This window comes from Salvelinus fontinalis, chromosome 36 (assembly GCF_029448725.1).
Source record: "Salvelinus fontinalis isolate EN_2023a chromosome 36, ASM2944872v1, whole genome shotgun sequence".
Lineage (NCBI taxonomy): Eukaryota > Metazoa > Chordata > Actinopteri > Salmoniformes > Salmonidae > Salvelinus > Salvelinus fontinalis.
The window spans coordinates 16028178-16055299 of NC_074700.1; the positions used below are offsets into that span (position 1 = coordinate 16028178).

The following is a 27122-nucleotide window of genomic DNA, read 5'->3' on the forward strand; positions in this document are numbered from 1 at the left end:
TCCATAACCGCAGGCAGAACAGCTGAAACTGGAATAGCAGCAAGGCCAGGCGAACTGGGGACAGCAAGGAGTCACCACGGGCGGCAGTCCCGACGCATGGTCCTAGGGCCCAGGTCCTCCGAGAGAAAGAAAGAGAGAAGGAGAAAATTAGAGAGAGCCAATATTTTCAAAATGTTCATAAATGACAAGCATGGTCAAATAATAATCAGGAATAAATCTCAGTTGGCTTTTCATAGCCGATCATTAAGAGTTGAAAACAGCAGGTCTGGGACAGGTAGGGGTTCCATAACCGCAGGCAGAAGAGTTGAAACTGGAATAGCAGCAAGGCCAGGCGGACTGGGGGCAGCAAGGAGTCACCACGGCCGGTAGTCCCGACGTATGGTCCTAGGGCTCAGGTCCTCCGAGAGAAAGAGAGAAGGAGAAAATTAGAGAGAGCCAAGATTTTCAAAATGTTCATAAATGACAAGCATGGTCAAATAATAATCAGGAATAAATCTCAGTTGGCTTTTCATAGCCGATCATTAAGAGTTGAAAACAGCAGGTCTGGGACAGGTAGGGGTTTCGTAACCGCAGGCAGAAACAGTTGAAACTGGAATAGCAGCAAGGCCGGGCGGACTGGGGACAGCAAGGTGTCAGCATGCCCGGTAGTCCTGACGTATGGTCCTAGGGCTCAGGTTCTCAGAGAGAAAGAGAGAACGAGAGAATTAGAGAGAGCATACTTAAATTCACACAGGACACTGGATAAGACAGGAGAAGTATTCCAGGTATAACCAACTGACCCTAGCCCCCCGACACATAAACTACTGCAGCATAAATACTGGAGGCTGAGACAGGAGCGGTCAGGAGACACTGTGGCCCCATCCGAAGAAACCCCCGGACAGGGCCAAACAGGAAGGATATAACCCCACCCACTCTGCCAAAGCACAGCCCCCACACCACTAGAGGGATATCCTCAACCATCAACTTACAGTCAGAAAAGCAGTCAGTATCTGGTGTGTGTGACCACCATTTGCTTTCTGCAGCACGACACATCTCCTTCGCATTTAGTTGATCAGGATGTTGATTGTGTCCTGTGGAATGTTGTCCCACTCCTCTTCAATGTGCGAAGTTGCTGTATATTGGCGGAAACTGGAACACGCTGTCAAACATGGGTGACATATCTGATGAGTAGGCAGGCCATGGAAGAACTGGGACATTTCAGCTTCCAGGAATTGTGTCCAGATCCTTGCGACATGAGGCCGTGCATTTTATGCTGAAACAAGAGGCGATGGCGGCGGATGAATAACACAATGGGCCTCAGGATTTTGGGCTGCCCATAACATAACCCCACTGCCACCATGGTGAACCGCTCGCCCACACAACACCATACACGTGGTCTGCAGTTGTGAGGTCAGTTGGACGTACTGCCAAATTCTCTAAAACAACGTTGGAGGGGGCTTATGGTAGAGAAATTAACAGTCAATTCTCTGGCAACAGCTCTGGTAAACATTCTTGCATTTAGCATGCAAATTGCACGCTCCCTCAACTTGAGACATCTGTGGCATTGTGTTGAGTGACAAAACTGCACATTTTAGAGTAGCCTTTTATTGTGCACCTGTGGAATAATCATGCTGTTTAATCAGCTTCTTTATATGCCACACCTGTCAGGTGGATGGATTATCTTTGAAAAAGAGAAATGCTCACTAACAGGAATGTGCTGGCTTCTAATTAAATTAGCTTTTTGTGCATATGGAACATTTCTGTAATCTTTTATTTCAGCTCACCCGGAAGCTTATAAGAAATCTTGCTATGCCGTCCGATGAACCATCAAACAGGAAAAGTGTCAATACAAGGCTAAGATTGAATCGTACTACACCGGCTCCGACGCTCGTCTTATGTGGCAGGGCTTGCAAACTATTACAGACTACAAAGGGAAGCACAGCCGCGAGCTGCCAAGTGACACGAGCCTACCAGACGAGCTAAATCACTTCTATGCTTGCTTCGAGGCAAGCAACACTGAGGCATGCATGAGAGCATCAGCTGTTCCAGACGACTGTGTGATCACACTCTCCGTAGTTGACATGAGTAAGACCTTTAAACAGGTCAACATTCACAAGGCTGTAGGGCCAGACGGATTATCAAGACGTGTGCTCCGGGCATGTGCTGACAAACTGTCAGGCGTCTTCACTGACATTTTCAACATGTCCCTGATTGAGTCTGTAATATCAACATGTTTCAAGCAGACCACCATAGTCCCTGTGCCCAAGAACACGAAGGCAACCTGCCTAAATGACTACAGACCCGTAGCACTCACGTCCGTAGCCATGAAGTGCTTTGAAAGGCTGGTAATGGCTCACATCAACACCATTATCCCAGAAACCCTAGACCCAATTTGCATATCGCCCAAACAGATCCACAGATTATGTAATCTCTTTTGCACTACACACTGCCCTTTCCCACCTGGACAAAAGGAACACCTACGTAAGAATGCCATTCATTGACTACAGCTCAGTGTTCAACACCATAGTACCCTCAAAGCTCATCACTAAGCTAAGGATCCTGGGACTAAACACCTCCCTCTGCAACTAGATCCTGGACTTCCTGACGGGCCGCCCCCAGGTGGTGAGGGTAGGTAGCAACACATCTGCCACGCTGATCCTCAACACTGGAGCCCCTCAGGGGTGTGTGCTCCGTCCCCTCCTGTACTCCCTGTTCACTTATGACTGCATGGCCAGGCATGACTACAACACCATCATTAAGTTTGCCGATGACACAACAGTGGTAGGCCTGATCACCGACAAGGATGAGACAGCCTACAGGGAGGAGGTCAGAGACCTGGCCGGGTGGTGCCAGAATAACAACCTATCCCTCAACGTAACCAAGACTAAAGAGATGATTGTGGACTACAGGAAAAGGAGGACTGAGCACACCCCCATTCTCATCGACGGGGCTGTAGTGGAGCAGGTTGAGAGCTTCAAGTTCTTTGGTGTCCACATCACCAACAAACTAGAATGGTCCAAACACACCAAGACAGTCGTGAAGAGGGCACGACAAAACCTATTCCCCCTCAGGAAACTGAAAAGATTTGTCATTGGTCCCCAGATCCTCGAAACGTGACCTGTTGCATCCTGACCGGTTGCATCACCAACTGGTATGGCAACTGCTCGGCATCTGACCGTAAGGTGCTACAGAGGGTAGCGCGTACGATCCAGTACATTACTGGGGCCAAACTTCCTGACATCCAGTACCTAGGCTATGTCATTGGAAGGCCCAAAAACTGTCAAAGACTCCAGTCACATAGACTGTTCTCTCTGGTACCGCACGGGAAGCGGTACCGGGACGCCAAGTCTAGGACGAAAAGGCTCTTTAACAGCTTCTACCCCCAATCCATAAAACTGCTGAATAGTTAATTAAATGGCCACCCGGACTACTTACATTGAAAACTGTTGAGCGTGAAAAACCCAGCCGCATTGCAGTTCTTAACACAAACCGGTACGCATTGCCACCTACTACCATACCCAGTTTAAAGGCATTTAAATCTTTTGTCTTGCCCATTCACCCTCTGAATGGCACACAAACACAATCCATGTCTCAATTGTCTTAATGCTTAAAAATACTTCTTTAACCTGTCTCCTCCCCTTCATCTACACTGATTGAAGTGGATTTAACAAGTGACATCAATAAGGGATCACAGCTTTCACCTGGATTCACCTTGTCAGTCTGTGTCATGGAAAGAGCAGGTGTTCATAATGTTTTGTACACTCAGTGCATGTAGGTAATACATTCACTCAGAGATAGCGCTACAGTATTATACAAAGGAAAACAGTTAAAAACCACGGAATGATACAGCTGCTCTAATAAAGAAGGTGTGTGTGAGTCCAACGTTTCATACATGGAAGCCTGTGCATAAAATACAATTACAGCAGTGGAGGCTGATGGGAGGAGCTATAGGAGGACGGGCTCATTGTAATGGCTGAAATGGAATGATGGAACGTATGAAACACATCGCACATATGGAAACCACATGTTTGACTCCGTTCCATCTATACCATTCAAGCCATTACAATGAACCCATCCTCCTACAGCTCCTCCCACCAGCCTCCACCGAATTACAAGTATATGTGTACAAATCTGTGAAATACAGTAAGATGTTCCCAGGAACATGGCATGAAAGAAACACTTATGTACAGCATGAAATTACACCCTATTCCCTATCTAGTGCACTACTTTTGCCCAGGGCTCATAGGGCTCTGGTCAAAAATAGTGCATTATGTAGGGAATAAGGTGTCATTTTGGCCGCACTCAAGTCATTATAATACAGTAGATTCAAACATAATACTATTTTGGCCTACAAAGCAAAGGCTATTTTTACTGTATTCATACAAACAAAGGCATATTGCAGTTATCTTGTCTAAATGTCTGTGGCGTAAGAAAATAGAAGTACAATACTTTTTCCCACTTCTAGTAGATTTACACATAGGCTCTCACTGTGCTCAGGTGTAAGATGCTTTCTTAACCTCTTGTCTAAAATGCAGTCTTCAGCTTTTGACATCGTAGACTACAGCGAGTTCAAAGTTTGTGCACACCCAAGTTTCATGGCAAGGAGGGGTATCTCCAGATAAACTCCTGCCACACGTCAAGTCAAAAAGATGGACTCCATCTTAGGGTGAACAGAACAGTACGGGTTGAATCCTCATCTAGAAGGAAGGAGGGTGGAAGTTCGCCAACATGGATTCCACTTGGCAGGCGCTATTGGTGCGTAGTTGATATTCTAATCTTAAAATCTTGCACCTCGTAGTAGCAAAAAAAACATACAAAAATAAAGCACGGCAGTCTTTTAGTTCCTCTCAATTTCATGCTTCCTGGGCCTGGAGTGATTGTTATTGCTGTGATACAAAGACTACTTTGGTCTGTCTATGTCCAACCTGACATTCATGTGCTTTTAACTTTACATCATACATGTCCAGCTTCTCCCCTGTGTTATGTATGTGTTACTTATTTGTATCTCTACGCCAAGGAGTCTTTCTTGAATCGGAAGCTTTATTTGCTGATCATAAATGTCTGAGCGCTTGAGGTGAAGGTGGAGGTATATTTCAGAAGTGAAAAAGTAGGTCAACTGATTGCCACCGAGGTATGCCACCAACGACCTCGTATCCCAAACGGTCACAACCAATCACATACACAACACTGTTAGAGTGGTGATGTGTAGCAAAGTGTGCCTCATCGTATAATATGTCACCTGCCCTTACCCAGCCCTACCGCTCTATACAATCTGGGCCTTGTGGATGAAGGAGGTGTGTGGTGATGAGGTGAGGAGGATGCCATTGGGCCGGTACTTGGGGAGCGGTTTGGGTCTCAACGTTCCATTGTTCTGCTGGAAGTGAGGGTTGAGTCCACATTCTACTTCTGAGATCTGAGAACTGTTGGTCTTGCTGTCCTGGTCTTCTGACTTCCCCTGATCCAACGGACTCATCCTGGGGCAAGTCTCCCACTCCCCCTCCACACCTTCATCCTCCTCCTCATCGTTGTCTGTGATGGGAGGGTTGTTGCAACTGAGAGGGGAGTGGGTGTTCCTGCTACCGGGCCCCTGACGTATATGTAAACCCCACTCCGTTGGGATGATGGCACTGCCGTTCAGGGACCTCAGCAGCTCGATGGACTGTTCCGCTGGGAAGGAAGAGGGTTGGAGAGGGGGGTGGAGATGGTTTGCCTGTGAGACAAGTGGTGAATATGTGGTTAGATAAAGGAAAATACGACTCATCAATAACTATAGATCATTTGAGTATCTCTAGCAATCTCTACTAAACCTATGAGTTTAAAAGGTTTACAAGAAATTGAGTAGGCCATTCATGATGCCTCATGTCATGTGTTGCGCGCACACACACACACACACACACACACACACACACACACACACACACACACACACACACACACACACACACACACACACACACACACACACTTACCAAAGACATGGTGCTATTCTGCTCATTTGACTCCACCCTAAGTCTGTTCTCCTCCTCTCTGTCCATGGCTCTGCTCTCCCTCCCTCGTCGTGAAGAATTGTACAGAACAGGTCGACCCAGGTAGTCTAGCCCCCCGCCCCCTACCAGAGTAGATCGACTCTCCCTAATGCGCCCTTGTTCCTGTGTGTGAAGGAAAGGGAGAAATAGAGAACTTTAAACACATTTTCCACTGAAGAGTCTGATTTAAGATTGCTTCCGAAGCAGGAGTCCCAGAAAAGAAGATGGAGGGAAAGCATGAAGTCTTAATAACAAAGTAGAATTAGTATAAAGTATAATTAATATACGGTATGTAAGATGCACTACTTTTCTTTTCACATATAAATGTTATTTAAAGAAAAGAAGCTCCTTGCATTTCATTTAATCATATAAATGTTTAAATTAGAATGAGATTTGCCTGCCCTGCGGAGCTCAGAACTTAGCGGCCATGCATCTGGAGGCTAAATCGGAGGTCTCCCTCACATGCAGAGAAAGAGTGAAATGGAGACTGACCACTACGGAGGACAGACTGGTCCGCAGTGTCCCCTCCACTCTGAGAGGGATATTCTCCTCTGTCTAAAAGAACAGGGGATAAGAAAGAGAGGGAGGGGGGAGAGAATGAGACAGAGACAGAGTGAGGGAGAGAAAGAAAAAAATGACCATATTAACTTCAGGCAAATAGATAATGCTCATGGAAGTGCTAGTATTTATTTACAGAATGACATCATGCCTAGACCACAGACCAGTGGAGGCTAGTTGGAGGAGCTATAGGAGGACGGGCTCGTTTTAATGGCTGGAATGAAAAAAATAGAACGGTATCAAACATATGAAAACCATATGTCTGACTCCGTTCCATTTCTTTCATTCCAGCCATCATAATGAGCCCATCCTCCTATAGCTCCTCCCACCAGCCTCCACTGCCACATGCTGTAAGATATGGTGATATAATATCCTACCTGTCCTCTAGTAGTGTCCATACTGACTGAGTTCATTTTCCTGAAAGATGCCTGTCTGGAGAGAGTACTGATCTCCTCCCTGAGAGACAGGCATTGTTAAATATTCGGAATTACTGTTTCGGCGTAACATTTATCATTTAGATTCTATAACGATTTTAGGGGAGTTACTGTAAAGTTTGAAAACATACTTCCTCACAGTGAGTTCCCTCGACAGTTTCTTGTTCTTGCGTTTGTGGTGACGGGTCACAGAGATGACTATGATGATCATGACTAGAAGCAGTACTCCGGCCACTCCTCCCACTATTACCATCAGGAGACTGTCGAACGACGCCTGCTTCTGAGGCAACTCTGAGGGAGAGGGACAATAGGAAGTGATGTCATATTCAAAGAGATACAGAAATACACATCATTTTGAAAATGTGAACATACTGTATGTGTGATTGTATAAACTGGCTTTGTTAGCTAAACTTCTTTGTTTAACAGAACAAAGGTATTTTACAGAATTTTGTTTCAGGATACAAAAATAAATGAAAAATAAAATACAACATATATATCCAGGACTAAAGTAAGACAATTATTACTCGTTCAATATCGCTCTCTAATATGAGTGATAGCCCAACCTACCTGTCACAGTGATATCCACCTCTGCGTTACCCGCCCCCACAGAGTTCATGGCCACACATTGGTAGATGCCAGCGTCCGTCAGGACGAGGGGCCTATTAAACAGCAAGGATTCATTCTCTGTGGTCACGCCCTCTGGTAAGTCTCCGTCCTTTCTGCACATAACAGAAATACTATAGCACTTAACATTGGGTTTAACAGAGCAGTACAGTTTATATCTTACAATAATGGTCTGAATGCCATGACTCTATAAACGCCCAACAACACCACAAGGTACTTCATTAAACCTGAATGCACCCCTTTAACACACCCATCAGTAACACACAAAACATCACATTCAACACAACAACACTAACCTGAATATCATAGCAACACAGCCCAAAATACTATTGACTATGGATCACCAACAACACTTCCCTGAAAGGACCACTACAGTGATATAAAGAAAAACATGACTCAGAATTTGTGGGCACAACAAATTCATTAAAATGGCTGATTTCTGACCACTACTCTAGCTTTGAGCCGTGTTTTGGACCTTTTGAACATAACCCCATTTGAGCAGGAGGAACCAGAAACAGGAACCGTACAGTTTTGCATATAGATATAGATCACACAGCATGATAATGTTCCAAACAAATCCAATTCCTTACCCTCATACCTCCCCACTCCTTCTTCCCCTTCCCCAGTTCTTTGTCTTTCATCCCTCCTTTTCGTGGCCCACACTCTCCCCTTTATCTCCCCCCCTTTCCCCCCCTCCCTCTTGTGAAACTGTCTCCTCTGTCTGCCCTTGCACAAGCTGCAACACGACACTATGACAGCAGGGTTATTACTTCTGCTGCTGCTTTGCATTGACAAGTACAAAGAAGCAAACTGGTTTGCCCACTGCAACGGGCAACAACCATGGTGTGTGTGTGTGTTAGGATGAGTACGAAAGTTTGTGATCAAGTAAGGAGAGATTGAATGTAAAAAAGAGGTCTGAGTCTTAAGTATAAAAGTGTGAGATAGAGGTGAGTCAGTGTGTGTGTGTGTGGTATATATCTGTGTTACTCACACGCAAACACACCTTACTGTAGGTGTGTTCATGTGACTAACAGCTTTAGACTTGGTGACAAATTTCTCACACGATCTAGTAAACCACACATAAAAATATAGAAAACATAATGAATCATACTCATCATAACTTCTATAAATCTAATCAGACATACAGCCTAACACACATGAGACACTTTCCCTAAAGGCCTATCTGTAATTTTATTAAGACTTATTAATTTCAATAGATGGTTCGTTTTACCTCCACCCTCTACCACACCCAGAGAATGGTTTAATCCACCTAACAGCAGGATGTCTTCCAAACTCTGCCAGAAAAATTACTCAAGTGAAAAACCACAAGCACTTCAGTCAGCTCTCTCTGCCATCATTGGATTACTTTAGCACTGTCTGCAATCATCACCGTGAATGACAATATAACTGAGATAGATGTTCCATTTGAACTGTCCCTGAACCAAAAGTGTATTACTATTTATCTAACCTTTATTTAAAAACCTCACAGGAGGTTGGTGGCACCTTAATTGGGGAGGGCGGGATCGTGGTAATGGCTTGAGCAGACTCAGTGGAATGGTCAAATACAACCAACACATTGTTTGATGCCATTCCATTCGCTCCGTTCCAGCCATTATTATGAGCCGTCCTCCCCTCAGTAGCCTCCACTGTACTACATGCTCCGGGAACTTTGGCAACTATTGAAGGGGTATTTCACCCTGCTTCTGCCATGGCATATAGTCATTACTATATCATAAACATCACATTTATCCAAACTACAAGCTAGAACTAGCACATTTTCATTTCACTGGTGGAATCAAGAAGTTTCGACTCCCTGTGTATTGGTCTGCTCATAGTGAACCTCAAAGTCCGGCATTCATTGTGAATACTGATACCGCACGGCAGGTAGAGGGGACGTGCACAAAAACTTGAATAATGGTGCTGTTTACTTCGAACGACCAATACACATTAATCTCAGGGCTTCTCTAGGCAATTTTTGAGAAAACGTTTATTTTTCACTGTTTGTCCTCATGTCCGTGTGATGTTTTATGCCTGGCTGTCCTAATTACAAACAAGCGTCATCTTTCACCATTCTACCTACAAGACTCACCCTGATTCTGCTACTATCAAGAATGATGCGGTGACCAAAGATTATCAGAGGGATTTTCAGGCTGAACTGATGGGGAATCCATTTCGACGACAGCTGAGAAGTGATGCGATACCATCAATTTTTTTCCTTCACAACAAAACAGAAGATTCTTTATTAGAGGTAACCTAACGTTAGCTAGCTTGCTAGCCTAGCTGGATAAGTTAGCTAGCTAACATTACAGTCTTGTATTTAACTCTGAAAGCCATCAGCTAAATCATATAGCTATCTACATTATCTTTCAGTATACACACTGTCAATCAATTTCGCATATGCCATGGTGGTCACTGCTTGTCACGTTCCTGACCTGTTTTCTGTTGTTTTGGTATGTGTTTAATTGGTCAGGGCGTGAATTTGGGTGGGTAGTCTATGTTTTCTGTTTCTATGTTGGTTTAAGGGTTGCCTGGTATGGCTCTCAATTAGAGGCAGGTGTTTGGCGTTTCCTCTAATTGAGAGTCATATTAAGGTAGGTTGTTTCACAGTGTTCGTTGTGGGTGGTTGTCTTCCATGTCTGTGTATGTTGCGCCACACGGGACTGTTTCGGTATGTTTGTTCGGTTTTTGTGTAGTCTGTTTTCCCTGTCCGTGCGTTCTTCGTGTTACATGTAAGTTCTTAAGTTTAAGTCTGTTTAGGTCGGTTTGTTATTTTGTAATCCTTCCGAGTGTTTGTTTTCGTGTTTCGTCTTTGTGTTAATAAATTATTATGTATGCACAACCGGCTGCACGTTGGTCGAATCACTACTCCTAGGAGGAGTGAACGCCGTTACAGAACCACCCACCAAACCCGGATCAAGCAGCGGGTTAACGGACAGCGCACGAAGCAGGATTTATGGTCTTGGGAGGAAATCATGGAAGGAAAAGGACCATGGGCTAAAGTGGAAGTGAATCGCCGCCCATGGGAACAGCTGGAGGCAGCTCGGAGAGCGGAGGAAACTGGAGAGAGGAACCGGGCATTATGAGGGGACACGTCTAGCACGGAAGCCCGAAAAGCCCGCAAGTACAACCCAAACATTTCTTGGGGGGGGGGGCTAAGAGGTAGTGGGTCTAGGGCAGGTAGGAGACCTGCGCCCACTTCCCAGGCTAACCGTGGAGAGCGGGAGTACGGGCAGACACCGTGTTACGCAGTAGAGCGCACGGTGTCTCCTGTACGTGTGCATAGCCCGGTGCGGGCTATTCCACCTCCCCGCACTGGTAGGGCTAGAATGAGCATTGAGCCAAGTGCCATGAAGCCGGCTCTACATATCTGGCCACCAGTACGTCTCCTTGGGCCGGCTTACATGGCACCAGCCTTACGCATGGTGTCCCCGGTTCGCCTACATAGCCCGGTGCGGGTTATTCCACCTCCCCGCACTGGTCAGGCGACGGGGAGCATACAAACAGGTAAGGTTGGGCAGGCTCAGTGCTCGAGGGAGCCAGTACGCCTACACGGTCCGGTATATCCGGCGCCACCTTCCCGCCCCAGCTCAGTACCACCAGTGCCTACACCACGCACCAGGCTTCCAGTGCGTCTCCAGAGCCCTGTTCCTCCTCCACGCACTCTCCCTATGGTGCGTGTCTCCAGCCCAGTGCCTCCAGTTCCGGCACCACGCACTAAGCCACCTGTGCGTCTCCAGAGCCCTGTACGCACTGTTCCTTCTCCCCGCACTCGCCCTGATGTGCGTGCCCTCAGCCCGGTACCTCCAGTTCCGGTACCACGCACCAGGCCTATAGTGCGCATTGAGAGTCCAGTGTGCCCTGTTGTTGTTCCCCGTACTAGCCTTGAGGTGCGTGTCTCCAGTCCGGTACCACCAGTTCCGGCACCACGCACCGTCCGCCAGACAGGATCAGCCAGAGCCTTCCGCCAGACAGGATCAGCCAGAGCCGTCAGCGAGCCATGACCAGCCAGAGCCATCAGCGAGCCATGACCAACCAGAGCCGTCAGCCAGCCATGACCAGCCAGAGCCGTCAGCCAGCCATGACCAGCCAGAGCCGTCAGCCAGCCATGACCAGCCAGAGCCGTCAGCCAGCCATGACCAGCCAGAGCCGTCAGCCAGCCATGACCAGCCAGAGCCGTCAGCCAGCCATGACCAGCCAGAGCCGTCAGCCAGCCATGACCAGCCAGAGCCGTCAGCCAGCCATGACCAGCCAGAGCCGTCAGCCAGCCATGACCAGCCAGAGCCGTCAGCCAGTCCGGAGCTGCCCCTCAGTCCGGAGCTGCCCTTCACTTCGGAGTTGCCCCTCATTCCGGTATTGCCCCTTAGTCCGGTGCTGCCCCTTAGTCCGGTGCTGCCCCTTAATCCAGTGGGGTTAATTTGGAGGGTGGTCATTGAGAGGAGGCTAAAAAAGCGGGGATTGATTATGGTGGGATGGGGACCACGCCCAGAGCCTGAGCCGCCACCGTGGACAGATGCCCACCCAGACCCTCCCCTAGACTTTTGGTGGTGCGTCCGGAGTTCGCACCTTGAGGGAGGGGGGTTATGTCACGTTCCTCACCTGTTTTCTCTTGTTTTGTATGTGTTTAGTTGGTCAGGGCGTGAGTTGGGGTGGGCATTCTATGTTATGTGTTTCTATGTTTACGTTCATTGTCATTTAGCCTGATATGGTTCTCAATCAGGGACAGGTGTTTTACGTTTCCTCTGATTGAGAACCATATTAAGGTAGGTTGTTCACATTGTTTGTTTGTGGGTGGTTGTCTTCCGTGTTTGTGTCTGTGCACCACACGGGACTGTTTCGTTTGTTTGTTCGTTTGTGTAGTCTGTACCTGTTCATGCGTTCTTCGTGTATATGTAAGTTCTATAGTTCAGGTCTGTCTACGTTTGTTTATTTGTTTTGTAGTTTGTTGAAGTATTTTCGTGTTTTGTCTTTACTTTAATAAATATCATTATGTCATATCACAACGCTGCGCTTTGGTCCAATCCCTACTCCTCCTCTTCGGACGAAGAGGAGGAGAACGGCCGTTACTCTATCCTCCCCAATTAAGTTGCCACCAAAATCCTGTGGTGCAGAATCTAATTCCACCAAGATGTGCTTCCAACCCCTAGCTCTGCACAAGGTGAAAGTAAATTGACCAAAATATTTACAAGCTGATGTCTAAAATAACTCAATTTCCAGTAAACATGGTATAAACATTAATTGGGTAGTGTTTTGTAGGATTTGTGTTAGTGTTATGGGGTTACAGGTGGTTAGAGGTAGCATGAGGACCACAGGATACCTTCCAGACCATGTAATCAATTTAGTCTACACCTCTTTTCTTTTTACCTTTTCTTTTTGTAAAACTCAGGTTATCTGGAGTCATTCCACAGTGCCCTGCTGAAAAATACCCCAAAGAGGAGGCATTTTGGGTACACAAGCATGAGGAACGGGACACACCTTGCAGGTATGGAGCACAACAAGATTGTGGGACAGAAACCAGCAAGGGACACTGAAAGGTATAAAATCAAGACTCCAACAGTAATGACACAATCACCTCATTATTCTCTCTGCAGATTCTCAAAACATAATACAAAGACGTCTACAAAATTCCCCTCCAAAGGGCTTCTATTGACAAGGATGATCTGTCAAAGTCAATTGACTGGGGGAGGTTTACAGACAGCACTTTGAGATGAGTAAGGGGGTTTTGGTTGTGCAGGGTTGTGCTTAGACAGTAAATGTATTGTTGTCTATGAGAGCGATTTGAGGTGCCATTTCTCCTCAATCTCCCACACACAACAATTCATACTGTGTAAGAACTGCCTTCCTAAGACTTTTCACATCTTCTTTAGCCACCCAGCCCATTCACTTTATTGATTGATCTTTTCTCTCAGAAGCAGCTCCCAATGTCCCCTCATTAAGCAGTACGCTAGCCGGTCCCATTTGGTTGATACCTTTACCAACAAGGGTGTGTTGCCCTATGTCCCTTCCACAAAGAGTGTACAATGCTAAGACCACAACCATGTCTTTCCAGGAGACGTGCAGTACCAGCAAATCTTCTTCAAGAGGACCTAACAGTTGGTGGTTAAGAAGCCCTACTCCACTTTCGGCAGAGTCTTATCCAGCTGGCCGTTCACCGCGACAGGACAAGCCCATCGCCATAAGCACAAAGAGTCTTGGCTTCCCAAGCCAACCATTGCCAGTGTACTGAAGCCTGATAAATAAAATCAAATTGCATTGGTCGCATACACATATTTAGCAGATGTTACTGCGGGTGTAGCAAAATGCTTGTGTTCCTAGCTCCAACAGTGCAGTAATATCTAACAACACATAACAATACACACAAATCTAAAAAGTAGAAGAATGTAATTAAGAAATATTGAAATATTAGGATGAGCAATGTCGGAGTCCAGAGTAAATCAGTGGAGCCCGCAGAGGGGAGGACAGCTCATAATAATGTCTGGAACGGAGTAAATGGAATGCCATCAAACCATATGTTTGATGTATTTGATACCGTTCCACTAATTCCGCTCCAGCCATGACCACGAGCCCGTCCTCTCAAATGAAGGTGCCACAAACCTCCTGTTGAACTCTTGGCATTCTCTCAACCAGCTTCATGAGGTAGTCACCTGGAACGCATTTCAATTAAGAGGTGTGCCTTGTTAAAAGTTAATTTGTGGAGTGTCTTTCCTTAATGAGTTTAAGCCAATCAGTTGTGTTGTGACAAGGTAGGGTTGGTATACAGAAGATAGCCCTATTTGGTAAAAGACCAAGTCCATATTATTGCAAGAACAGCTCAAATAAGCAAAGAGAAATGACAGTCCATCATTACTTTAAGACACGAAGGTTAGTCAGTTCGGAACATTTCAAGAACTTTAAATGTTTTTTCAAGTGCAGTTGCAAAAACTATCAAGTGATATGATGAAACTGTCTCTCATGAGGACCGCCACAGGAAAGGAAGACCCAGAGTTACCTGTGCTGCAGAGGATAAGTTCATTAGAGTTACCAGCCTCAGAAATCGACAATTAACAATTGCACCTCAGATTGCAGCCCAAATAAATGCTTCACAGAGTTCAAGTATCAGACACATCTCTACATCAACTGTTCAGAGGAGACTGTGAATCCGGCCTTCATGGTCCAATTGCTGCAAAGTACCACCTACTAAAGGACACCAATAAGAAGAAGAGACTTGCTTGGGCCTAGAAACACGAGCAATGGACATTAGACCTGTGGAAATCTGTCCTTTGGTCTGATGAGTCCAAATTTGAGATTTTTGGTTCCAACTGTCGTGTCTTTGTGAGACGCAGAGTTGGTGAACGGATGATCTCCGCATGTGTGGTTCCCACCGTGAAGCATTGAGGAGGAGGTGTGGGGGTGCTTTGCTGGTGACACTGTCAATGATTTATTTAGGATTCAAGGCACACTTAAGCAGCATGGCTACCACAGCATTCTTCAGAGTGCTCAGGATCTCAGACTGGGGCGAAGGTTCACCTTTCAACAAGACGATGACCCTAAGTACACAGCCAAGACAATGCAGGAGTGGCTTCGGAACAAGTCTCTAAATGTCCTTGAAGAGTAGGGGTTAACACCCCTACTCTTACGATAAGTGCCATGGGATCTTTAGTGACCACAGAGAGTCAGGACACCCGTTTAATGTCCAATCCGAAAGATGGCACCCTACACGGGGAAATGTCCCCAATCACTGCCCTTGGGCATTGGGATATTTTTTTGGACCTCTTACCTGCCCTCCAACACCAAATATAGTAAAACCAGCTTCCATTTTAGATTTACAACAGTGAATTGTTGTATTATTGTTTTTCTTTCACTGTTTGGTAGTAAACTTAGCTATCTAGCTCGCTGGATATGCAATACTTGTTATTTCCATCTGTTTGGAATCCTATCTTGCATCATGCCTATAATGTTGTTAATCATAACCAATGTGAACCCTCGTCAATGATGTTACATAGCTAGCTTGTAAAATGATTTACAGTTGCTGATGTTACGTTTGCTAACAAGTTACAAATGTGAGGTATGACGCATAAGTTAGCTGGCGCCAGGCTAACTATCTAGCGAACTCCAGTCATGTACTAACATTTGCCGGTAAGCCTAGCTTTAGGTGTCTGGTTGTAATGTTGTAGCTTGCTGTTTAGTAGTTAGCCATATCTAAGACTAAAAAGAGAAGAGGTTTTACAATTGAGATACAAAAGATCTGATTGTAAAACCTTTTCTATTTTTAATCATAGATATAGCTACCGGTAGTTGTTTAGCTAGCTAACTTAGCTAGGTAGCTAGCTAACTTAGCTAGGTAGCTAGCTAAGTTGGCAAACAGAAAAATTATTTAATTTCCCCCCACTGTAACGCACAGTAGTGGTGCGTGGGTAAAATCACTGTGAAAGACAAGCCAGGTGGAAAAAGCCATATTAGAACCTATATGTTGTGACCATTGCATTGTTTGCTCTATAACCAGTTCATATGCCTTGCCACCGTGATATGTAGGCCTAAGGCTGAGACAATAAGAAGACACAGTGGCAGAATAATTTCAACCACACCTTTGTTTCATCACAAAGCCAGAGAGTAACCTCCACAAAGCATATTGCATGGAACAAGCAGTAACATGACTTAAAGCATGGTCAAGCAAGTTAATATTTCTGTCATTTTCGGACCACTAAACAACTATTGATTTAGAACCACGGAGAGTTACCGCAAGACGCTAAGAAAACAGGAGCTACCTCCACTATTCCAGCACTATTTCAACTTCAGCATTTCAACATCATCAAATCACCTCTGCTTAGTCCAATACAGTTCGAACTAAAAGATACCAAAAACGATTTAGTCCAATCAATGTAAGCTAAATATAAAGTGGATATCCATGGCTCTGATTTGTGTGCGTGGGGGTGCTTTGCAAAAAAAACAAAAAACATGTCACACTACTTGTAGAGAAATGCCAATGCCATCCTCCTCTCTTTCATTTTGACGAAGCGTTCTACCACTCTGTCATACAGTACATGCTTAAATGTTTTGTTGTCCTAGGCTACCTGGCTAAAATGCTTGCTCGCTAGCCTAAAGTCCTTTCATGGGCAACGTTAACTAGTTAACATTAGGCTTCTACATCTAGCTACATATTAAACTTCCATCCTCTCAGGCCAGGAGCACAATGTATGAATTTATGGTTGGATCAGAATCGCCGTTATAATCATTGGCCAGTACAGAGAATTAAGTAAAACCACAAGTCCAAATCCTTATCTCCATCCGGGGCTAATTTCAGAGCCCCGGATGGACACACACACACACACACACACACACAAGTCAATCAAGATTCAAGTCAATCGCCTTATTATTGACAATGACCGCCTGGCAAGTGGCACAAAAAACAACTCCTGAACTCCCCGGTTGGCCCACTATTAATAACTGACTAATAGAATTACCAGTAAATCAAACTAAAACAGATTAGCCAGACATGATGTGAGTCAGACAGGCAGAGAGGGTAGGTTGGGAAAGTAAGTGTTACCTGGTCCAATTGAAACTCTGTGGTTTGGGGTTTCCTCCACTGACACAACTGAGGGCAGCTTCCTCCAGACCAGCATACCAGTTCTGATCAAACCCAGAGATCTCTGCATTGGGAGGATCTAGAACAGAGGAACATGATCAAAGACATTCTTTTGAACTGTCAGATACACAGAAATACACAATCACACACACACTAATAATAAAGTCAGGATAAGAAATGGGTTGTAAAAGATCTTCCTGGTGAGAAAGAAGCACAGTCAGCTTACAATGAAGTTACTTTAGATTCTGAATTCTACCAGGGACTTTAAATAAAGAGGGGTCAATTAAACGGAAAAGTCACCGAAGGCATAGACGTCTGTATAAACATGTAGTGAAGTGTCACAATTAAAAATGGTATTTAATCTCACGTCTAGATTCATAGTTAAAGGCCCAGTCCAGTCAAAAACTAGATTCTCCTGTCTGTTATATACACTGCTCAAAAAAATAAAGGGAACACTTAAACAACACAATGTAACTCCAAGTCAATCACACTTCTGTGAAATCAAACTGTCCACTTAGGAAGCAACACTGATTGACAATACATTTCACATGTTGTTGTGCAAATGGAATAGACAAAAGGTGGAAATTATAGGCAATTAGCAAGACACCCCCAAAACAGGAGTGATTCTGCAGGTGGTGACCACAGACCACTTCTCAGTTCCTATGCTTCCTGGCTGATGTTTTGGTCACTTTTGAATGCTGGCGGTGCTCTCACTCTAGTGGAAGCATGAGACGGAGTCTACAACCCACACAAGTGGCTCAGGTAGTGCAGTTCATCCAGGATGGCACATCAATGCGAGCTGTGGCAAAAACGTTTGCTGTGTCTGTCAGCGTAGTGTCCAGAGCATGGAGGCCCTACCAGGAGACAGGCCAGTACATCAGGAGACGTGGAGGAGGCCGTAGGAGGGCAACAACCCAGCAGCAGGACCGGTACCTCCGCCTTAGTGCAAGGAGGTGCACTGCCAGAGCCCTGCAAAATGACCTCCAGCAGGCCACAAATGTGCATGTGTCAGCATATGGTCTCAAAAGGGGTCTGAGGATCTCATCTCGGTACCTAATGGCTGTCAGGCTACCTCTGTCGAGCACATGGAGGGCTGTGCGGCCCCACAAAGAAATGCCACCCCACACCATGACTGACCCATCGCCAAACCGGTCATGCTGGAGGATGTTGCAGGCAGCAGAACGTTCTCCACGGCGTCTCCAGACTCTGTCACGTCTGTCACATGTGCTCATGTGCTCAGTGTGAACCTGCTTTCATCTGTGAAGAGCACATGGCGCCAGTGGCGAATTTGCCAATCTTGGTGTTCTCTGGCAAATGCCAAACGTCCTGCACGGTGTTGGGCTGTAAGCACAACCCCCAACTGTGGACGTCGGGCCCTCATACCACCCTCATGGAGTCTGTTTCTGACCGTTTGAGCAGACACATGCACATTTGTGGCCTGCTGGAGGTCATTTTGCAGGGCGCTGGCAGTGCACCTCCTTGCACAAAGGCGGAGGTAGTGGTCCTGCTGCTGGGTTGTTGCCCTCCTATGGCCTCCTCCACGTCTCCTGATGTACTGGCCTGTCTCCTGGTAGCGCCTGCATGCTCTGGACACTACGCTGACAGACACAGCAAACCTTTTTGCCACAGTTCTCATTGATGTGCCATCCTGGATGAACTGCACTACCTGAGCCACTTGTGTGGGTTGTAGACTCCGTCTCATGCTACCACTAGAGTGAGAGCACCGCCAGCATTCAAAAGTGACCAAAACATCAGCCAGGAAGCATAGGAACTGAGAAGTGGTCTGTGGTCACCACCTGCAGAGTCACTCCTGTTTTGGGGGGTGTCTTGCTAATTGCCTATAATTTCCACCTTTTGTCTATTCCATTTGCACAACAGCATGTGAAATGTATTGTCAATCAGTGTTGCTTCCTAAGTGGACAGTTTGATTTCACAGAAGTGTGATTGACTTGGAGTTACATTGTGTTATTTAAGTGTTCCCTTTATTTTTTTGAGCAGTGTATATTTCCACACTGAGATTGAAATAATTCTGTGAAAATTATGATAATGAGATTAGTGTGAGAGCTGTTTTAAAAGACTGCCTGTTTTGGTGGGTTGGATTTTTGGCATTCCATGGTGACATCACCATGCGGTAAATTAGTTAATAGACCAATAAGAAAGAGAGGTCCAAACCTCTCTGTTAATAACAGCAACAACAAAAAATCCCCTTGTAAAATGTCTTGCTTGAGAAATTGCCCCTTTCTAAGACCATTTTATTTGAAAACAATCACTAGAAGGTACTCAATAGTTACCCTGAAATGATTTGATATTGAGATAAAAACGGCTGCATTGGACCTTTTAATGCGAAGTCTAAACTCACAGTGCACCACCAGGTTGTTGGTGATCCTGCGTGGTCCCTTCAGAGCCGGGTGCTGCACCAGACAGTCCAGCCGCTTCCCATCCATACTCCTCAGGGGATGCAGCGAGAAGTGGGTGGAGACTGAACCACCCTCCAAACTCCTGTTGTGTGATTGGCCTGTTAGGTCTGTGTCCCAGGAGAGGTGGGGCGGAGGGCGGGCCACAGAGCGGCAGGACGCAGCCAATTGGAAGGACTGGCCTTCGACAAGGATCACAGGGTCCAGGGAGGAGATGGGCGTGGCTGCGGGGGTCAAGGGTCAAATGTCAGAGGAATGAACTATTCCTTGGTCTTAGTGCTTGGGGAGGTGATCTTAGAACTGGTCTTAGTTGTTAATTGGAGGTTAAGCTGATCCTAGAACATTGTGACATGATGCTTCACGGGGTGGAAGTTCTTAAACGCTTAACTAGGATCAGCTTTATGATCCAAGCTGAAATCTAATGTACTCTGTTTGGTAGATGTTTAAAAAACTCAGATCAGCGCTTTGAGGAAATGTTATCTTAAAAAGACAGCTGGATACACTAACAGTTATAATGACAGTTGTGGCTTACATGACTACTATCACCACTAGAGCTATTGTTTTAGCTAATAATACTACAACTGACACCTGTAAACATCATCATCAATCATTATCATCATCATCGTCATCTGTAAATCCAAGTCATAGAATGAGGAAGGGGAAGTAAGGGGAGGGACTTACTCCACACGGTGAGTGACAGCTGTCGTTCGAAGTTCCCCGAGGGGAAGGTGCTGATGTGACAGTTGTACCTGCCCTCATCTGACTCCACAGTGTTCATGATGATCAGGGATGAGTCCACGGTGGGTTTCTTGCTCCTGAACCGCACACGCCCTGAGTACTGACCAAACTCTGAGAGAGGGGGGAGATTGAGGAGGGGGGGTCATACGGGGAGGGTAAAGAGGGGGGTGGGTGAGAGAGAGAAGAAGACCGAGTTAGAAAGAGAGATAGAGAGGAAGTGAGATATGGGGGTGGTAAAAAGAGATAGATGGAGTAGCTAGATTGAAACTGCATCTGTGGTTTTGTCTACCACTCTAAATATAACGTGTGAGGCTTCAAGTGCTAGCAAAGCAGATGAACTACCAATACATAAAGAGATGGATGGTTGACACTCAGTACTTTAACATCTATATGTATGTGTCCTACCTGTGTGTCCGTCGGTGTGGTGCACTGTGATGATCTGGTCCTTGGTACCATCTACTTTCTCCTTGGTCCAGGTGACCTGTGACAATGAGAGACGAGACCATTATGTTAGGGACGTCTTTTCTAAGATACAACCAGATATGTTGAACAGAGCATTATGGGTACTGTAGTAACTCATGCTACAGACCTGAACCACCACCTGGCCCACTTCCACCTTGAACTGGCAGGGCAGCTGGGTCTCAGCCTCAGCCAGGGAGTTCAAGGAGCACGAGGGAGAGGGCTCCACAAAGTCCCCCTGCACCACAGCGACTGGGGGAGAGAGAGCGTGGGAAGGAGAGATGGAGGGGGAGAAAGAGAGAGTTATTTATTTGTTGACTTTATTGTTCCCTTGGGGAAAATGTGTGTGGCATCGTTGACATCATTTACAATAGAAATACAACACAATGTCACAGTGTAGCGAGAGAGATAATGAGAGGTTGAAAGACATTAGGAAGACTGTGCACTGAACCCTGACTGAGGATTTGTAGTAAAACACTTTCCTTACTCTCCTTCATATACTTCAGGGGGTGAGCGACAGAAAGAATGAGAAGAGAGGAGATGTAGAGAATAGTGAGATGTGATTGGAAAGAAGACAGAGAGGCCAAGAGATGGGGGGAGGCAGTCAGAGAGAGGACATAGAGCAAGCGATTCGATGTGTCAGTGAGGATATGTCGCTTGACTTGTTGCACTAGTGAACCTCCGAGTGTCCAGAGTAACACACACACATACTCACGTGCACACACACAGTGACTGCAAACACATGCACACACACATACAAACATACACATATACACACACACGTATGTACGCACCACCTGTGTGTATTTAGGTAGAACTGTAAACTCACTGACCTATTTGATGTAGACTTCTTATATCATCTACAGTGGCACACTGTTTTGCCAAGTCACAACATTGATGATCCTTATGGAATGAAGGCCTGATTGCCATCTCCTGTTATCATTAAAACAACGCGTTCTTTTTTGGCCAAACAGCTCACTCTTAGCGTAACAGAAAAAGCACATATGTACCCTACCAAATACCAATACAAATGTTATGTAAATATGTTGTCATCTTGCTCAATGTAGACTATATTTTAATGCATTTAGTTAAAGATACCAGTTCCAGATAACATAAACTCAGCAAAAAAAGAAACGTCCCTTTTTCAGGACCATCTTTCAAAGATAGATAGAGAGAGAGAGAGAGAGAGAGACAGAGAGAGAGAGAGACAGAGAGAGACAGAGAGAGACAGAGAGAGAGAGAGAGAGAGACAGAGAGAGAGAGACAGAGAGAGACACAGAGAGAGAGAGAGATAGATGGAGAGAGAGAGAAACAGAGAGAGAGAGAGAGAGAGAGAAACAGAGAGACAGAGACAGAGACAGAGAGAGAGAGAGACAGAGAGAGAGACAGAGAGACAGAGAGACAGAGAGAGACATACACAGATCTTCATTGTAAAGGGTTAAAAACTGTTTCCCATGCTCGTTCAATGAGCTATAAACAATTAATGAACATGCACCTGTGGAACGGTCGTTAAGATACTAACAGCTTACAGACGGTAGGCAATTGAGGTCACAGTTATGAAAACTTAGGACACTAAAGAGGCCTTTCTACTGACTCTGAAAAGCATAAAAAGAAAGATGCCCAGGGTCCCTGCTCAACTGCGTGAACGTGCCTTAGGCATGCTGCAAGGAGGCATGAGGACTGCAGATGTGGCCAGGGCAATAAATTGTAATGTCCGTACTGTGAGACACCAAAGACAGCGCTACAGGGAGGCAGGACGGACAGCTGATCGTCCTCGCAGTGGCAGACCACGTGTAACAACACCTGCAGAGGATCGTTACATCCGAACATCAAACCTGCGGGACAGGTACAGGATGGCAACAACCATTGCCCGAGTTACACCAAGAACGCACAATCCCTCCATCAGTGCTCAGACTGTCCGCAATAGGCTGAGAGAGGCTAGACTCAGGGCTTGTAGGCCTGTTGTAAGGCAGATCCTCACCAGACATCACAGGCAACAACGTCGCCTATGGGCACAAACCCACCGTCGCTGGACCAGACAGGACTGGCAAAAAGTGATCTTCACTGACGAGTCGCGGTTTTGTCTCACCAGGGGTGATGGTCGGATTCGCGTTTATCGTCGAAGGAATGAGCGTTACACCGAGGCCTGTACTCTGGAGCAGGATCGATTTGGAGGTGGAGGGTCCGTCATGGTCTGGGGCGGTGTGTCACAACATCATCGGACTGAGCTTGTTGTCATTGCAGGCAATCTCAACGCTGTGTGTTACAGGGAAGACATCCTCCTCCCTCATGTAGTACCCTTCCTGCAGGCTCATCCTGACATGACCCTCCAGCATGACAATGCCACCAGCCATACTGCTCGTTCTATGCGTGACTTCCTGCAAGGCAGGAATGTCAGTGTTCTGCCATGGCCAGCGAAGAGCCCGGAACTCAATCCCATTGAGCACGTCTGGGACCTGTTGGATCGGAGGGTGAGGGCTAGGGCCATTCCCTCCAGAAATGTCCAGGAACTTGCAGGTGCCTTGGTGGAAGAGTGTGGTAACATCTCACAGCAAGAACTGGCAAATCTGGTGCAGTCCATGAGGAGGAGATGCACTGCAGTACTTAATGCAGCTGGTGGCCACACCAGATACTGACTGTTACTTCTGAATTTGACCCCGCCTTTGTTCAGGGACACATTATTCCGTTTCTGTTAGTCACATGTCTGTGGAATTTGTTCAGTTTATGTCTCAGTTGTTGAATCTTGTTATGTTCATACAAATATTTCCACATGTTAAGTTTGCTGAAAATAAAAGCAGTTGACAGTGAGAGGACGGTGCTAATTTTGCTAAGTTTATTATATGCCCATATTAAAGCTGTTTTGATATGGCTGATTCAACGGTGATTGTGTGTGTGTGTCTGTGTGTGTGTGTGTGTGTGTGTGTGTGTGTGTGTGTGTGTGTGTGTGTGTGTGTGTGTGTGTGTGTATGTGTGTGTGGCATGCGTGAGCATGTGTTTGTAAACAGCATACAGATTGTCTTTAGTATGATTTATGTATTTACCAGTTCACTTTGTTGTCTACCAAGCTGACAGGTGCTGTATTTTTCCATGTGAACAGTGTGTTACTGTTGTGTCACATCAGAGTAGTGAACATGGAGTAGGGGCAGACAAGGCTTTGAGGTTTTCTGAGGAATCTGCCTGTGCAACATTACTGCCATAACACTCCACCTATGACACAGCATCCGGTCCGTCTGTCTGACTGACTGTCTCTCATCCCCTCTGAGCAAGATTAAATACACATTGTCAAGATAAGGGATACTCTCTCTTTGTCTCTCTCAATTCAATTCAATTAAATTCAAGGGGCTTTATTGGCATGGGAAACATGTGTTAACATTGCCAAAGCAAGTGAGGTAGACAACACACAAAAGTGAAATAAACAATAAAAATTAACAGCAAACATTACACATACAGAAGCTTCAAAACAATAAAGACATTACAAATGTCATATTATATATATACAATGTTGTAACAATGTACAAATGGCTAAAGTACACAAGGGAAAATAAATAAGCATAAATATGGGTTTTATTTACAATGGTGTTTGTTCTTCACTGGTTGCCCTTTTCTTGTGGCAACAGGTCGCAAATCTTGCTGCTGTGATGGCACACTGTGGAATTTCTCCCAGTAGATATGGGAGTTTATAAAAATTGGATTTGTTTTCGAATTCTTTGTGGATCTGTGTGATCTGAGGGAAATATGTCTCTCTAATATGGTCATACATTGGGCAGGAGGTTAGGAAGTGCAGCTCAGTTTCCACCTCATTTTGTGGGCAGTGAGCACATAGCCTGTCTTCTCTTGAGAGCCATGTCTGCCTACGGCGGCCTTTCTCAATAACAAGGCTATGCTCACTGAGTCTGTACATAGTCAAAGCTTTCCTTAAGTTTGGGTCAGTCACAGTGGTTTTTTTGTTAATTCTTTCTAATGTGTCAAGTAATTATCTTTTTGTTTTCTCATGATTTTGTTGGGTCTAATTGTGCTGTTGTCCTGGGGCTCTGTGTGGTGTGTTTGTGTTTGTGAACAAAGCCCCAGGACCAGCTTGCTTAGGGGACTCTTCTCCAGGTTCATCTCTCTGTAGGTGATGGCTTTGTCATGGAAGGTTTGGGAATCGCTTCCTTTTAGGGCGTTGTAGAATTTAACGGCTCTTTTCTGGATTTTGATAATTAGTGGGTATCGGCCTAATTCTGCTCTGCATGCATTATTTGGTGTTCTACGTTGCACACGGAGGATATTTTTGCAGAATTCTGCATGCAGAGTCTCAATTTGGTGTTTGTCCCATTTTGTGAAGTCTTGGTTGGTGAGCGGACCCCAGACCTCACAACCATAAAGGGCGATGGGCTCTATGACTGATTCAAGTATTTTTAGCCAGATCCTAATTGGTATGTTGAAATTTATGTTCCTTTTGATGGCATAGAATGCCCTTCTTGCCTTGTCTCTCAGATCGTTCACAGCTTTGTGGAAGTTACCTGTGGTGCTGATGTTTAGGCCGAGGTATGTATAGTTTTTTGTGTGCTCTAGCGCAACAGTGTCTAGATGGAATTTGTGGTCCTGGCGACTGGACCTTTTTTGGAACACCATTATTTTGGTCTTACTGAGATTTACTGTCAGGGCCCAGGTCTGACAGAATCTGTGCAGAAGATCTAGGTGCTGCTGTAGGCCCTCCTTGGTTGGTGACAGAAGCACCAGATCATCAGCAAACAGTATACATTTGACTTCGGATTCTAGTAGGGTGAGGCCGGGTGCTGCAGACTGTTCTAGTGCCCGCGCCAATTCGTTGATATATATGTTGAAGAGAGTGGGGCTTAAGCTGCATCCCTCTCTCACCCCACGACCCCGTGTGAAGAAATGTGTGTGTTTTTTGCCAATTTTAACCGCACACTTGTTGTTTGTGTACATGGATTTTATATTGTCGTATGTTTTACCCCCAACACCACTTTCCATCAATTTGAAAAGCAGACCCTCATGCCAAATTGAGTCGAAGGCTTTTTTGAAATCAACAAAGCATGAGAAGACTTTGCCTTTGTTTTGGTTTGTTTGGTTGTCAATTAGGGTGTGTAGGGTGAATACATGGTCTGTTGTACGGTAATTTGGTAAAAGCCAATTTGACATTTGCTCAGTACATTGTTTTCATTGAGGAAATGTACGAGTCTGCTGTTAATGATAATGCAGAGTATTTTCCCAAGATTACTGTTGACGCATATTCCACGGTAGTTATTGGGGTCAAATTTGTCTCTCTGTCTCTCTCTTGCTGTCTTGCTCTATCACTCTGACTCTCGCTCTGTCTCTCTTGCTCGCTCTCTCTCTCTCTCACTCGGTCTCTCTTTCTCTGTGTCTGTCTCTCTCTCTCTCACTCTGTCTCTCTCTTGCTCTGTCTCTCTCTCTCGCTCTGTCTCTCTTTTGCTCTCGCTCTGTCGCTCTCTGTTTCTCTTTGTCTCTGTCTGTCTCACACAAACCATGTCTTTGTTTTCCTCCTTTAAAAAGTCATTATACATCAGCTTATATAAATACAGCACAGGACAGTAGGCGCCTGCTGCAATCCTTCTCTGATCCCGAGAGAGAGAGAGAGAGAGAGAGAGAGAGAGAGAGAGAGAGAGAGAGAGAGAGAGAGAGAGAGAGAGAGAGAGCGCACAAGTAAGGAGTCAGACTGAATCACAGACATGAGGGGGGAAATTGATCAACAGTAACCTGTTGTTCCTGAAATATCAGACAACTCCTCAAGTGTTGTTCATCTAATCCAGCAAAGACAAACCCAAGAAGCTGGACAAGAGCCAAAGTTGGCAGTAGCCTACTTATTTAAATACTTATATGAAAAACGACTTGCTAGGTCAATTACCAAAATCCATAGGACTACAGATAAACCAAAATAAAAATGCAGAGCTTTAGTTGCAGATAGTTGTCATTATTGTGTGTTATTTTGTTTATATCGCTTTACTTAGCCCCATTGCAGTGTTATTTATCATAGTCTAAACATTACATCATGAACAACTAACTTACTGAAACTCCAAAGGATCCACAGCAGTGGTGTCAGTCCGCCCAGGTGAGAGGTCATTCTCCCCGGTTCGGTGGAGTGGTCCGCCCGCCTTGATCGATCTGGAGACAGCTAGAGGTTTGTGGTCTATTCTGATGCTGGAATTTGTTGTGACATTGGTCCAATTTCCACTTAACTTCAGTTTATGATCTTATCCCAGACAGTGAACTTTCTTTCATCCAGTGTCAAATCCAAGACAAGAATGTAAAAAACATCTCGGCTAAAAGTAGTATAGATCCTCAGATTTAGCCAACATTTATGATTCGA

The 27122-nt window shown here is 45.5% G+C and overlaps 1 protein-coding gene and 1 long non-coding RNA gene across 2 annotated transcripts; one reads left to right on the forward strand and one right to left on the reverse strand.

Moving 5' to 3' along the window:
- Window positions 1-4023: 4023 nt before the first annotated feature.
- Window positions 4024-26876, reverse strand: LOC129835292 (nectin-4-like). Its single transcript, XM_055900873.1, has 12 exons — window positions 26822-26876; window positions 20922-21043; window positions 20738-20813; window positions 20276-20443; window positions 19540-19818; window positions 17142-17259; window positions 7565-7716; window positions 7129-7288; window positions 6941-7019; window positions 6498-6560; window positions 5949-6128; window positions 4024-5689 (listed from the first exon to the last, which is right to left on the reverse strand). Exons 1-12 carry the CDS (start codon window positions 26874-26876, stop codon window positions 5243-5245), a joined length of 1899 nt encoding a protein of 632 aa, XP_055756848.1. The 3' UTR covers window positions 4024-5242.
- LOC129835293 (uncharacterized) lies at window positions 9342-13883 on the forward strand. The gene is made up of 3 exons (XR_008756402.1): window positions 9342-9869; window positions 13005-13100; window positions 13668-13883. It is a non-coding gene; the product is annotated as an uncharacterized LOC129835293 (long non-coding RNA).
- Window positions 26877-27122: the final 246 nt, after the last annotated feature.